This window comes from Thamnophis sirtalis, unplaced genomic scaffold (assembly GCF_051295495.1).
Source record: "Thamnophis sirtalis isolate CommonGarterSnake01/CBP01778 unplaced genomic scaffold, rThaSir2_p1.2 scaffold_6, whole genome shotgun sequence".
NCBI classification, from domain to species: Eukaryota; Metazoa; Chordata; class Lepidosauria; order Squamata; family Natricidae; genus Thamnophis; species Thamnophis sirtalis.
Window position 1 is genome coordinate 108,025,029 of NW_028261386.1, and position 14,596 is coordinate 108,039,624.

General features: G+C 36.1%; 1 protein-coding gene across 1 annotated transcript in view; it reads right to left on the reverse strand.

The window, feature by feature from the left end:
- Nucleotides 1–14,596, reverse strand: part of LIN28B (lin-28 RNA binding posttranscriptional regulator B) — a 73,761-nt gene that overhangs the window by 15,347 nt on the left and 43,818 nt on the right. The window contains exon 3 of the mRNA XM_014072355.2: nucleotides 7,707–7,891. Coding sequence (XP_013927830.2) covers nucleotides 7,707–7,891 — 185 coding nt within the window. The remainder of the gene's footprint in view (nucleotides 1–7,706; nucleotides 7,892–14,596) is intronic.

Below are 14,596 nucleotides of genomic sequence, written 5' to 3' on the forward strand. Positions count from 1 at the left end.
TGTCTACTTTAAAAATATAACTTAACTATACTGGAAATCACCAGTGATTTATTACATGAGAGAGCACTGCAAACTTTTTTTCTAGACTCTAGGAATTACATATTGCATTAGGTTCTATGATATAATCTGTATTTCTTCAGAATCCTCTGGTGCTTCTTTTTCATTCCTTTTAATAATAAAAGCTCTGCAGCTTATGTTTTTATCAGACTATGAATGCTTATGACCACTATCAAAGACACTTGTTGTTACAGCAACCAATTACTGTAACATCTATTAGTTCAGGAAAGGTGTGTAAAAAAACTGAAGCTTGATCTAATTAGCAATTTTAAAAAGGTTGTTGTTTAGAGTTATTTATAAAATGTATTTATTCCATGAGACCTGATTTATCCCTTTCTACCATGTAATTCAGCTCTATTTAATTGGCTTTTCACCACATGGTGGGACTTACACAAATATTTCTACTTACAGCAAAAGAGGAAATATAAGGAACATTCCAAGAATTCAGACCACTTTACGTATCTTATTACATTAATCCTTGTAATTCTCTTGAAAGGCTTCCAACTGTCTTCATCACACTATATTGCAAATCAGACGGAAACAGGAAGTCTGTAGGGAAACAGCAGCTTCCCAAAGGCTATTTAGCAAGATTATGACAGAGATATTTAATGTGCACAAGGGATCAGCTTTAATTTATGTAACTTAAAATCATTTACAAAAATTTCAGCAGGCAAGCCACTGTACACTATAATGATGTCATGCAAATTCAGAGAGATAGAAAAAAAGGACATATTTTTGCATATAATTTGCCTATTTAGTTATGCAAAACTGAAGTATGTTTTATTCATGCTGAAGATATGTAAAAAGGAGCTTGATTTTTTGCATTTGATTTTTACAACCTCTTCTGACATGGGCATGTGTGCTGATGTGCATTCATACTTGCACAGTGGCTGAAAACATCTTAAACACAATTACAGTATGCTAATGGGTGAACAATTATTTTTAACTTTTTAATTTCTACAGAAAAGCAGGCATTATTTTTCCCCAACTTGTTCATGAAAAATGTTTCTTATAAATACCAGGATTACCCAGAAAGGATCTGTATGGCAGCAACTTAAGAAACCTTGAGCTTAATTATTAGACATTTAAGCAATTACAGCCCATGATCTTGAGCACCCCTGGAAATGTAGAGACTAGTGTTAGTGCTACAGCTAATGACAGGGAAAATAATTAGGCAACAAGAAGTTGCAAGACCAGATTCCTAACTATATTGCCCATCATCGCTTCGCTTCACACAAACACACACACACAGAAAATTCTCTTTATGATGCTGCTAATAAACTATCTAAAATGAAGCAAAATTACTTCCATCCTGATCTCATTTTGTATAGAAATCTTTGAAAAATTAATCGCAATTAGTTTATTAGCCTGAAATTATTTATTAAAAAAATTTTTGGAGACTATTTCCAACCAAAATGTGCTGTTTTCCCCCGCCCCCTCTGCAGCTATATTCCAGTCTTGAAACTATCTTAATCTCCTGCCCTAAAATGTTGACCTTGTAGGAACAGAGGTCAGGGGTTAGAAGAGAGAGGCTGCAGAATATCTGGACTACCAATTCATGCCTGAAAGATTTCTCTTCTACAATAGAAGCTACTAAACAGCAAATTCAAAAATCTGACCAAACAAGTCTTAAGATAGAACAAACCCATTATATTTACAGAAATGTGCTGAACCATTCACAGTTTTAAACGTGCTTAATGTGACTTGCATAGTATTATAATTTGTTCATTAGAATTATCAGCAAATAACCCCTTTGGAGAGGAACAGAAGTTGGAGAAAATTGAAACATTAGTCTATATGATTTAAGTTACTTTGTAAGCTACTTTTTAATTTTTAAAACGAAAGATTAGTTTCAATTCTTATTAGTTTCTCTGAGTGCATTAGGATGCAGTAGTCACATGTATGTACATAAATGTGTCTTTAAAACTATTTCCAGAGTACAATATATAACATTTCTTTCACCCATTAATGTTAATTAAAGAATTCAGCTGTAAATCAGATGACTTCCATGCTGTAAATTTCCAAACATTAGTTCCTTTTTAAAAAATGTGCAACGATCCAACAAGATTCATGTAGAAAGCCAATCTAATTTGCCAAGAATAGGAAAATCTTTTAATAATATTCGCCCTCTTTCTTAAGGGTTATGGGCATAAAAAGAAGCATGTTTTCAAAACACAAGGTTAGCACAGTAAACACAATCCCAAAATGACTCGGAAAAAGTGATAAAGATTTCCAGATTTTTTTTATTTTAAAAAAGCCCATTTATTGACCCACGGACCATCTAAAAAATTAACTTAGTTACTTTAAAGTGGGGAAATAATGCATTTGCTCTTAAGTTTGTCTCCTATGGAGCTGAAGGGAGTGTGGTGTGAGGGTAACATTTTGAAGTAAGTCAGCAGCTTGATAAATAGGGAACCGCCATCTAGGCCACCCACTGAGCTCTATTGCTGAAATTGCGGGTGGGGCCTGGCAATATCCAGGCAGCCTTAATGATCCTTAAGTTGCAGACATGAGGAATGATTGATTATGCAGGAATTGGGGATCTGCTTCCCAAAATTATGATTATTTGTTTTATTGTACTATTCTTTCCTCCAAAGGAAGAAATAAAGCTGAAGGTACGACTTGCAGTCTTTTAAACACTCCTTGTATCCAATGAAAAATTCCCTTCTTGCTCCCTCGGATTATAGAGCGATACCTGTTTTACTGTACATGCGAGCAGAAAAATAAAAATTCCCAATACAGAATTATCAATATTAACATGCATTTTGCAACTGCTAAGGAGAGATGAATGGTGGCCTATCTGATGCACATGCTAATAAAATGCCTTTCTTTAAACTCTTAATACCAAAGGGAAAAGATAAGTTCCTTTGGAATGAAATCAAGCGTTCAATGCACAAAGCAATTTAACCCTCTCATATCAATTAAGCAGCAATTCATCACACTAGAAAGCAAAGCAGCTTGGCCATTAATTGACAGCAAGGAAATGAAAGCATATGTGGATTTGTTAGTTTTTTCCCCAAACTCTCTGAACTTGAAGGAAATTAACTGGCTTTAAAATAACCAAAGCTAAAGCCTGATCTAGTCGATTCTAAGTTGCATAAGTGATTCTCTTTTAAAAATAACTCAATTTAAATATTTTTTTCATAAGTATAATATTTGAAAAAGGATACATTCACTGAGAACCAAAACAAATTTAAAAATACAAATTAATGGAGACCAAATATAAGGCATTGTTTAAATCACTGATTAAATTATTTTTAAAGGATTAATCAGTATTTTATTCTCAGAAGACTGGCTTATGTCTTTTTTGTTATTGTTTAAGAAATCTGCTGAATTTTATCTGTTCTTGAAGGTGCTTATTTCATACTGTCAGGGACAATCTTTCTGAAATTGTAAATCAATGTTGCGTTGATTTCATTTCTTTCCTTGTTTTCCTTTTTGCATCTCCCCCCCCTCTCATTAATATTAATCATTATCATTAACAATCATTATCATTATATCTATCTATCATATTTTTATTTATTTATTTCTTTCTCATCTAATTTTTAAACTGCCTATCTCCCTCAAAGAGGGATTGTTAGTGATGATAATCGTATCACTGTCAATTTTATTTTATACATTTGCAGAATTAAGCGTAATGTAAATGTAAAGTTTAATAACTAGACATACCAAGGTCCATGTTTTTGTATTAATGCAATCTATAACTATTACCTAAACACCACAAATCATCCATCATTTGAGTGGCTATTTTAAGTGTTAAAATCACCTTTGCAGATCTATTAAAATTAAAATTAAATGTCTTGTTTACCAAGAATACTGATTTACAGTCAACAAGTACGTGCACTAATATGTATAATTAGTATCTCTATAATAATACATAATAATTGCTCCTCAGCCCGCTTAACAGATGGCTTATTCAACACCATATGCATACCAGAAACTCAATCTACAAAAAGTCAAAGTTATAAACTAGAGATTTTTATTCTGGCATATGAGGAGAAAATAAACTAGGATTGCAAGTTTGCAAATAAGTTAAAACCAAAAAAAACCAACAATACAATATTGTGTGTGTAGCTGCCATATAACAGGAGGTGCTAAATGAGAATAAACCCATAGGTTCAATTTACTAATTTCCCATATTTAGCATTGGCAAAATGGCCTTTTCTTTTTAGGCATCATGTAAGAGAAAATGCATAACTCCCACCAATAAACCAGGAATTATGCATTGGTCCTTTGCAAAATACTTTGATCCACCTCAACGATGACCAACAGAAACAGTATGAAAAGAGACTCCAGATGTAAGGTAGGAATAACACTGAATGGAAACAAAACTCTTCTTCCTCCCAACCCACTTTTTCTAACATCTTTCTCTCTACAATGAGCAGGCAAAATTAACAAAATTAGAAGCTTGTAAAAAAATCTCACCTCTGTAGTACTGCTGATTATTTTAACTTTCCTAAAATCCCAATTTGAGAACTCCTTTTGCAAAACATCACAGGCAAACCAAATATAGAAGGGGACAAAATAATTTACAAAGGGGTGGGGGGGAGAAACAGATCATCAAAACATAATCCCAGCAACCATGGATATATAAATAAAACTTTGGACACCATGTGTCTGAAAATGCCATCCAGTTTTATTCATGATTTTCCACTCTATATTCCTTCACAAAGTTTAAAAACTCCCTCCCCACTCCACTCTTACACATAAAATGCAATTTTATAATTTATACACTTCCTTGGTTTAAATGAGTTTAAGATCCTTGATTTAAGTTGCAATTTAAGACAGCTATTTTAAATTCAAGCCTATATTGTGAAAATATTTTTTTTGTCTCTTGTATTATAATAGCTTTACAGGTTAAGCTCTACATGCCCCTCAGTTTGCCTGGGTTTTTGTGCCTCACACTGGCAAGAATGTATACAGTCACAATTTCAATGGATGGAGTGTTCCCAATCACTTTATCCAGGAAAGTTTTTCCTCATGTCAAATTAAATTCCTGGTGATTGTAAGAACAACTTGGAACTAGACAACCCTGCTGTGAGTATAGCAATAACATGGAACTGGACAACCCTGCCCTGTTGGGTTATTGTTTCAGAGATATTTCTTTACCTAAATAGAATAGAATAGAATAACCAATGGCAGGGAAAAAAGAAAGGGAAGCAGGAGCAACGTCTGATTTCCTACCAGCTTCTCCACTGCCTTTCCTTATGGGAATCTGGCAGGGAGCATCCTTCCCTTTCCAGCAGGAAGTAAGTGGCTGCTGCTGGGTAAAGGGAGGAAGTAAGGATTGTGAGAAACTATCATGGTATGTTAAAATGGTGAAAGCAGGAACCCAGTAGCGGAGCAGCAGACAGTAGCACCAAAGCAAGCACAACACCCCAAAATTTCATTCCCGTGGGAGTCAAGTCCCAAGATTTTGTACACATTCTATAAATTAACCCACAATATACCTTGATTTAACAACTTTTGCTATATGATGCACCATTTTGCTGAGTTAAATGTCATGGCAATGAACATTTTAGTAGCATATGGGTGCCATTGATGAATTCATATACATTAAGCATCTCTACTAGTTATAATGCTTTCCTAAAATTTCACAGAATCCATCCGGGAAGAAATCTAATACAGTATTCACAATTCCATCTCATCTAAAGCTCAGATGCTATTTCAAGGGCCATTAATTCTGTTTTGTGATACACATTTTCAGTTTTGCCAGGGAGCACAGCAAACAGTTCTGGACCACCATAAAAAGAGAAGTGGATAAATGCATAGACAAATGGGAAGCAAATACGGTCAGCCACAAATGTATTTATTTTGCTTGTTAAATTTATATCCCACCTAGGGATCTTTTCAAAATAGAATAGGCTGATGAGATTCACTGGCTGAAAATAACCCAATGAGATTCCGTGGCTGATGGTGGACCTAAAAGTGAATCTCTTCTAACCTATTCCAACCAATCAACCACCGCATCAATTGGCTTTGAGAAAAATGAAAGAAACTTTTGCATTTTTGAATATGCATTAGAAGTGTTTGCCGGATTGGCCCAAGTTCAGGGTAAAGCATAATAATTCAAAACAGATTTTGTTTTATTCAGTGGAGACAAGAAATGTCTGATCACACATTGACTCAGGAGGCCCCTGAATTCTGAATATGTAGCTGTATAATTTTTGGTTAAACACAAGATTATGCTCTGCAGCTCAAGAACAAATGTGCAAAACTGTAATGATTTGAATGGAACTAAGTATTTAAGTGTCCCTCTTTGAGAGAGATGGGCAGTTTATAAATGTGAAAAATAAAAAATTTAAAAGTGTTTAAAAATTTAACTGCAATTGTGTTTTTTAAATGGCAGAAAGCTTGGAAATTATTCTTTCCTTAAATCAAAATGGTTTTTTTGGTCTTAGAATACAGGAACAGTTACTTATTGCAAGAGACCATATTGTTATTGTGTTGTAAAAGAAAGCGGCATATAAAAATCATAAAAGGGTTTAGCAAATATCTGCATGAGATCTCAAGCAAATAAGTCTAGTATCACTAATGGGTCTTTTTATTTTAAAAGAATGTTTAATTTATAATGCCATTGTTTTTCTACATTTGCAGTTCAGTCTGTCTTAAACATCTTCTAATTTTTAGCCTTCTCTATAAGCCTTGTTCATTCATGCAAGCTCAGGGCAGTTCCTAACTTTCATTCACAAGATTTGTTACTACCCTGTTGTGTAACATTAAAAGACAATTTTAAATTGAAACAAAAAGCAGAAAATTCAGTGACTACATATTTGTCATAAAATGTAGGTTGTGGTCTTCCACTATCTATAGTAATGTGGCATCATGTAAGTCCCAATTATATTACTAGAGAACCATAAATACAGAGTATAAATCTTTACCAAATTTCAATTAAATGTTCAGATGCACACGCTATATATAAAGATATCCTCCCTCTCTTCTTCCTCCCTCCCTCCCTCTCTATTATGATCTCTTCTTTTTCTGAGTGTACAACCTTTTTCTGCAAACATTTAAAGAAGCTATGAGACATATTATACATGCACACAGTCACCATGGGAAAACTGACTTCGAAGGGCAGCATCCAAATTTTATAACCATATATAGTACTCAAATACCATTTGTATTGTAAGGACTTAATTCTGACACCTGGAAAATCATAATCATGGAGAGTATGATTCTGAAAAACTCATTTTGCTCATCTAAAGCAAGTACAATAAGCAAGTGCAATAAGAGCCAAGGTGGCGCAGTGGTTAAATGCAGCACTGCAGGCTACTGCTAGATCAGCAGGTCAGCGGTTCAAATCTCACCGGCTCAGGGTTGACTCAGCCTTCCATCCTTCCGAGGTGGGTAAAATGAGGACCCAGATTGTTGGGGGCAATATGCTGACTCTCTGTAAACCGCTTAGAGAGGCCTGAAAGGCCTATGAAGCGGTATATAAGTCTACTGCTATTGCTATAAGTCTACTGCTATCACTGGGATGAATTAAAAACTCAGAAGTATGTAAATTCCAAATCAAGAAATTCACGTATCCAGATTGACAATACTATCGACTGGGTCTGATACACACGTTTATTCACAAATAATTAAGAAACACAAATAAACACGTTCAGAAAAGATGCATATATAGAAAAAGTTAGTAACTCCATTACCTATCTCCCTTTGGCTTTCTTTTCTGTACTGTTTTTCCTTTGGGTCGTCTCTCACTTCCTAAACAGGGACTCCCACCTGGACCTGTTACCCGTATTGATTCAAGGCCTTTCGAGGATTTCTTAAAAGTAAATTCCACTGGTTCTCCTTCTTTTAGGCTTCTAAATCCTTCCATGTAAAGCTTGCTCTGTGAATAGGAAAAATATTCTTAGTTACCATAGATTTAGAAAAACAAAATGCTTAAGACTATCAAAACCAAAACAGGATTATATTAGCAAACCTGTTATACTTTCCCCTGCCATGTACAATGAATGTGAGATTTCCTAAACAAAGCCCTGTTATACCATTGTTACTTAAATCTTGCATAGGCTGGCATTCTAAATCTCTGCAGCTATGCAACATCAAGCGTCTTTCTCCTCAAATGAATGAACCAAAGTGAGAAGAAAATTTCCAAAGCCTCAGATTAGGGCAGTCTTCCACAATCTCAAGAGCTGGGATTATCACTTCTAAAATGATGTCTGTGTCAGCTGAAAAACTCTGGGAGGAATAGTCTCAGTACATCTGGATGATACCAGATATCGAATAACTGATTAGATACTAAAGCGAAAGCATCATTACTTATTTTTCTATTATTTTCCTTTTTTTCCAGGAAAAAAAAAGCATGGGGATGATTTCTTGCCATCATTCGGTCATCACACTGCCCAATCTTTTGAACAACTGTGAAAAGGTTCGATGGAGAGATACTTAACTGTCACTAAATCACCCAGTTTTACAATTTGGTCTCCCTGATTTTTACCCCTCTCTCTAACCATAGTATCACACTAGCTGTCATTGTTCTGAATCAAGAAATGCCTTTTTGTAAACATATTCAGGTGCTTTTAAATTTTTTTTCTTCATCTAAACGGGATATGCAAGCACATTTATTCAAGAGGATTTTGAAAGTGAAAGAGATCCAGAATGATCTCTCTGAATTTATCTCCTTTGCCTCCACAGCTCATTTTTCACAAAAACAGGCCCATTTTTGGTCATGCATAGCCTTTAGGGGACTTATAGTGTGCTTCTGGGGGTGGAGGGAGGCAAAAACGAGCAAAACGTAGCCTGTTTTTTGCTCCCTCATCCCCCAAGAGCACTCTATAAGCCTCCTAAAGGCTATGCATGGCCATTTTTGCAAGGGGGCTGGATTTTGGGAGACCCAAAATGCTGTATTCAGTGTATAAGACGCACCCAAATTTTCACCCTCTTTTTTGAGGGAAAAATGTGCGTTTTATACTCCGAAAAATATGGTACTTTCAATCTGAATTCAGACATTTAAGAAACCTATAATATAGTTCCTTAACTCCTTACATTTGAAACAATCATACCCTTCCCCTTTGCGAACTTTGAACCCTAAAATATCAGGTAAAGAACCAGACATTCCCACAAACTGCCTTCCCTTATTATGAGGTGAACAATGGTCTTAGAAATAGCATAGAGTCACTTTGACAAATGAACATGTGAAAAAAAATAAAGCAAAAATATTGAAATAGGCACATTAGGCAGAATATCTCTTTGGGAAGGTAAACTACTGAAATGAGGAAAGAGAAAGTTATAAATAGGCGAACTGTAAAGAATTAAAATAGCCTGACTGCAGCAAGCCCAAAACATTAGGTTTAATTACTGATATTAGATTTGCTAGTGATGAAAAAAGTATGGAGTGACTGATTAGGAAATTCACTCACTTGCTTCCTATAAAAAAATTCAATGTGTGCTTAAATTTCTTATTTCTCTGACTTTAAAATTTTGACAGAAATTCAGGGTCAGATGAATTTATTCGCTGCATATGCTATCGCAGTCAGAGAAAACTTTTTCCTCTGCAAAAGGACTACATTTACTTTACCTTTACATCCGTGGAAGTTAAAAATTGACTTGAGAGATTACACCACCCTACATACAGTACATCATTATACACAAGGATTATAAAACAAAAAAGCACTATTTGTATAAAAGCACAATGATGATTGAGTGCTTCTTAAACAGACAAGATGTATGACTGTAGTTCCAAGGGGTTTTTTATATATTAAAAAAATCAAAGTACTAAAACATGTTCAAAATCAAAATTACTTTTCAACTTCAGAATGGAAATAAACTGATTTTCTGCCTTAGTACAGACAATAAAACTGCTAAAAGAAATGTAGAGGCAAATTTAACTATAATGTGATAATGGCTATATTTTCATGCAATGGTAAAGTAAATTAAGGGCTTACTGTGTTACATCAATAAATTATCAATTTAACAAAAGCTCTTTGAATTTTATATGATTCAAAACAACATGCATGATTGTAAAAGCAATCTGACAAAATAAGTCTAGATCATCATTTAAAGGCTATAATCCTATGCATATTTGTATGGAGGCAAGACCCTCTCAACTTAGTTGCACTTCTTTCTGGATAGACATGATTAATATTTCACTGTAAATGGAGGAATATCCCCCAAATAATCTGCTTACTTAAAATTAAATGTTTTCAAGTTCACAATGTGGTGGTAATTCCCACTTTCTTTCATTATCCCAACATTTGCCAGCCAGCCATGATTTAAAATGGTTGTCCCAAAGGTGTTTTTTTTTCCAAAAGGCAACTGGACTATCTTGGGTTTTTGCCTTTGAAAATGTTTTGCGTCTCAACAACTTCAAAGCTTCTTCAGTTCTATCAGATCAAATCAGCTTCCTACAAATCCATCTAGCATCTTCTATCAAAAGGATCTTTTCCACCAACTCTGCCAAGTCACTTGACTGTTTGCTTAGGAAAACTTCTGTCCGGGGTTTCTTCAGGATCTGACTGAAATTCACAGAAACACCATATTGGGGCTCACACTTGCAGCCTATTCTCCTCTTCGTATTTGTGTTCCACTCCTATTAGCAGGTGCCCACAGAAGTGAGAAAAGGCTCCAATAATGAGGCTTAATTTGGACTTTCCTTTCTTTTGTGGGCTTACAGTCAAAATTTAAGCACCTGCTGGTTTAACATGTAAAGGAAAGTGGGGATTTTTCTTTGAAATGTCTTTGTACCCTATATGTCTCTCAGTTCCTTATTCCATTGATCTGAAGCTAAATCATATTAAGTATGCTTGCTTGGCAATTTCACAATATCATTACTGCACATTTTGAACATTAAAAACTCTTCAAAAGATGTATTTTGTTTTATGCTTCTCCATGATTTAAATTTGAGAACTTCTCTGTCTCCACAAGCAATCCAGCATGTTCAGGATTCATGGCATCTCGAGCTATGGACTTAACAGTCTTCGTTTGCCAGGTTTCTGTTTACTAACTTCCTATTTGGATGGATACAGATTATCATGGCTTGTCCATTGCCACATAGATCCCCACCAAGGATTTAGTGTTTTCGAACAAGAAAGCAAATACTGTAGTTGCCAACAGGGTGAATGAACTTATGATTCCACAAAGCTTAGCTGTGGAAATGTTTCTCCAGCCAATATATGAGAACCCTCTTAATACAAACATAATGAACCATGAAACCATTTGCATCACAAGGCATAGATTACATTTCTGAATCAAGCTTCTAAGAGTACAGCTCAATTTACCACACACAACTTAAGGAAGCATTCTGGGTCATGTTTGAAAGCAACATGTCAGTCACTTTAATCGTAATACAGCCAAGACTTCAGATCTGAACAGTTACACGAAAAGAATTGTAAATGTTGTGGGGGAGAGAGCCTGGAGCTGGGGTGGGAAGAAATGCTTCTGTCCCAAACTCTCCTTTGGTTTCTGTAGTCCAAGTCTTTTCATGACCTTAACAAGAGAAAGCACTTCTGCATATGGCCACATCTGCGGGGTCCCACGCAGCAGCTGCCATTCGGCTTTAAAACCCTCTTGACAAGATTCTTGTCAATTAAAGCCCTCTTAGCCCAGATTTGCATAAAACAAAAAAAATGTTGACAGGGTTACCAAATGATACTGTTGAATGAAATTCTTTTTTTTTTTTTTAGTGTAAAGGTGATTGGTAACTGGGATGTGCTTCAGTTAAAGAGAGACTGAAGTTATCATAATAAATACTGGAGTATAATACAGTGAATGAAATAAGCATCATTTGCACTGCATTCATTAAGGATGTCTGACTATTATCACTGTCTATTTTACATTTCAGTAATATTAAAGAAATGTACAAAGCTTGCAATTCAATGCTTAAGGACAATATTGGCAAATAACAACAGTAGAACAAAAAAGGGTGCTACAAAGATTGGAGGGGAATGGAGGACAAGTTCTTGATTGGTTAAGATGATTTTTTTTAATACCATATTTTTCAGAGTACAAGACACACCAAGATTTCGAAGAAGTAAGAAAAAATGTTTTTTGTCCTCTCCAGCTCTCAGAAGTACTCTGCAGGCTTCAGCAGGGCTGGGGGAAGGGCCTGTGTTTTGCCAATATGGGGCATTTTTCCCTTCCCCCAGCCCTGCTGAAGCCTGCAGAGTGATTGTAGGGGCTGGGGGAAGGCAAAAATGCCTCCATTTTTGTGAAAAATGGCCCATTTTCTGCAAAAATGGGATGCGGGTCCGGGGCTTCAGGAGGCCAAAAATGGCTGTATTCGGTGTATAAGACGCACCAACATTTTCACATTCTTTTAGGGGGAAGGTGCATCTTATACTCCGAAAAATACGATAATTAAAAAAAAGGTTAACGAATTTGGATAGACTACAAAAAGCCATTCGGTTCTATTCCACATAGCTCAATTGGGAAATGATTCAAAATTTTCAGAATCAGCAAAAACATTTGGCAGTTTATGAATATTTCAATGCCACTTTGGCAAACAAAGCTGATGGCTAATTGGGAAGAATTAAAAGAAATCAAAATTAAACATGGAATTTTTCCAATGTGACTCAGCATCATCTTTATTCTGTATACCAGAGGTCCCCAATCCCCAGGCCATGGGCTGGTACTGGGGTGTGGCCTGTTGGAAACCAGACCATGCAAGCTGTGGGCAAGCATGCAAAGCTTGATTTGCAGGGGTTAGGTTGCACATGCAAAACCATCTGTTCCCCCACCCCATCTTGATTCTGCTGGTCTGGGGAACCAGAAATGTTGCGGACTGCTACTTGATACTATCAATGGACCCTTTGAAAATAATTTTGAACAAGGAAAACTGTGGAGATATACATTAAATGTAAGGTTAAAAAAAGGATTTTTTTTGCATTTTCTCTATATGGATGGTTTAAAACTTTGGAAAAATGAAGGTTGAGCTTTGCTAAAAAAACAGATGAAAATTCAACCAAGATACTGGAATGCAATCTGGGATCAGCCATAATGGCAGACAAAATTGTTGAAAATGATGGGATACAGCTTGATAATAATGATTTTGGCAACTCAATAAAGACAGTAGCATCAGAAGGTTATAAATATTTGGGAGTTTTAAAAACTACCAATTTATTACATAATCAAGTTAAAGGATGGATGTGTGTGTGTGTATGTATGTATATGTATATATATGTGTGTGTGTGTGTGTGTGTGTGTGTGTGTATGTATGTATATATATACACACACACACATATACATACATACACACAGTACTGTGCAAAAGTTTTAGGCAGGGATGAAAAATTGCTGTAAACAAAGAATGCTTTCAGATATATAAATAATGATTGTTTATTTTTGTCAATTTTCAAAATGCAAAGTGAGCGAACAAAAGAAAAATCTAAATCAAATCAATATTTGGTGTGACCACCCTTTGCCTTCAAACCAGCATCAATTCTTATAGGTACACTTGCCCAAAGTCAGGGATTTTGCAGGATTATAGTCAGGTGTATGATCAACCAATTAAACAGGTGCTAATGATCATCAATGTCCCACTAGGTTGAAACCCAGTCATGAACTGAAACAGAAACAGCTGTGTAGGAGGCTTAAAACTGGATGAAGTTGTGAAAGACAGTTTCATGTCATGGCAAGATTGAGCACAGCAACAAGACACAAGGTAGTTATACTGCATCAACAAGGTCTGTCCCAGACAAAGATTTCAAGGCAGACTGGGGTTTCAAGATATGCTGTTCAAGCTCTTTTGAAGAAGCACAAAGAAACGGGCAACATTGAGGATCATAGATGCAGTGGTTGGCCAAGGAAACTTAGTGCAGCAGATGAAAGACACATCAAACTTATTACCCTTCGAAATCGAAGATGTCCAGCAGAGTCATCAGCTCAGATGTACCTGGGTCCCATTGGCAGAAACCAGTGGGACCCAGGTACACCCATCTACTGTCAGGAGAAGTCTGGCCAGAAGTGGTCTTTTGCATCCAAAAAGCCATACCTCTGACGTGGGAACAAAGCCAAGGGACTAAAGTATGCATGAAAATATAGGAACTGGGGTGCAGAAAAATGGCAGCAGGTGCTCTGGACTGATGAGTCAAAATTTGAAATATTTGGCTGTAGCAGAAGGCAGTTAGTTAGTTCATCGAAGGGCTGGAGAGTGGTACAATAATGAGTGTCTGCAGGCAACAGTGAAGCATGGTGGAGGTTCCTTGAACGTTTGGGGCTGCATTTCTGCAAATGGAGTTGGAGATTTGGTCAGGATTAATGGTGTTCTCAATGCTGGGAAATACAGGCAGATACTTATCCATCATGCAATACCATCAGGGAGGCGTATGATTGTCCCCAAATTTATTCATCAGCAGGACAACGACCCCAAGCATACAGCCAAATTCATTAAGAATATCTTCAGCGTAAAGAAGAACAAGAAGTACTGGAAGTGATGGCATGGCCCTCACAGAACCCTGATCTCAACATCATCGAGTATGTCTGGGATTACATGAAGAGACAGAAGGATGTGAGAAAGCCTACAACCACAGAAGATCTGTGGTTAGTTCTCCAAGATGTTTGGAACAACCTACCAGCCAAGTTCCTTCAAAAACCGTGT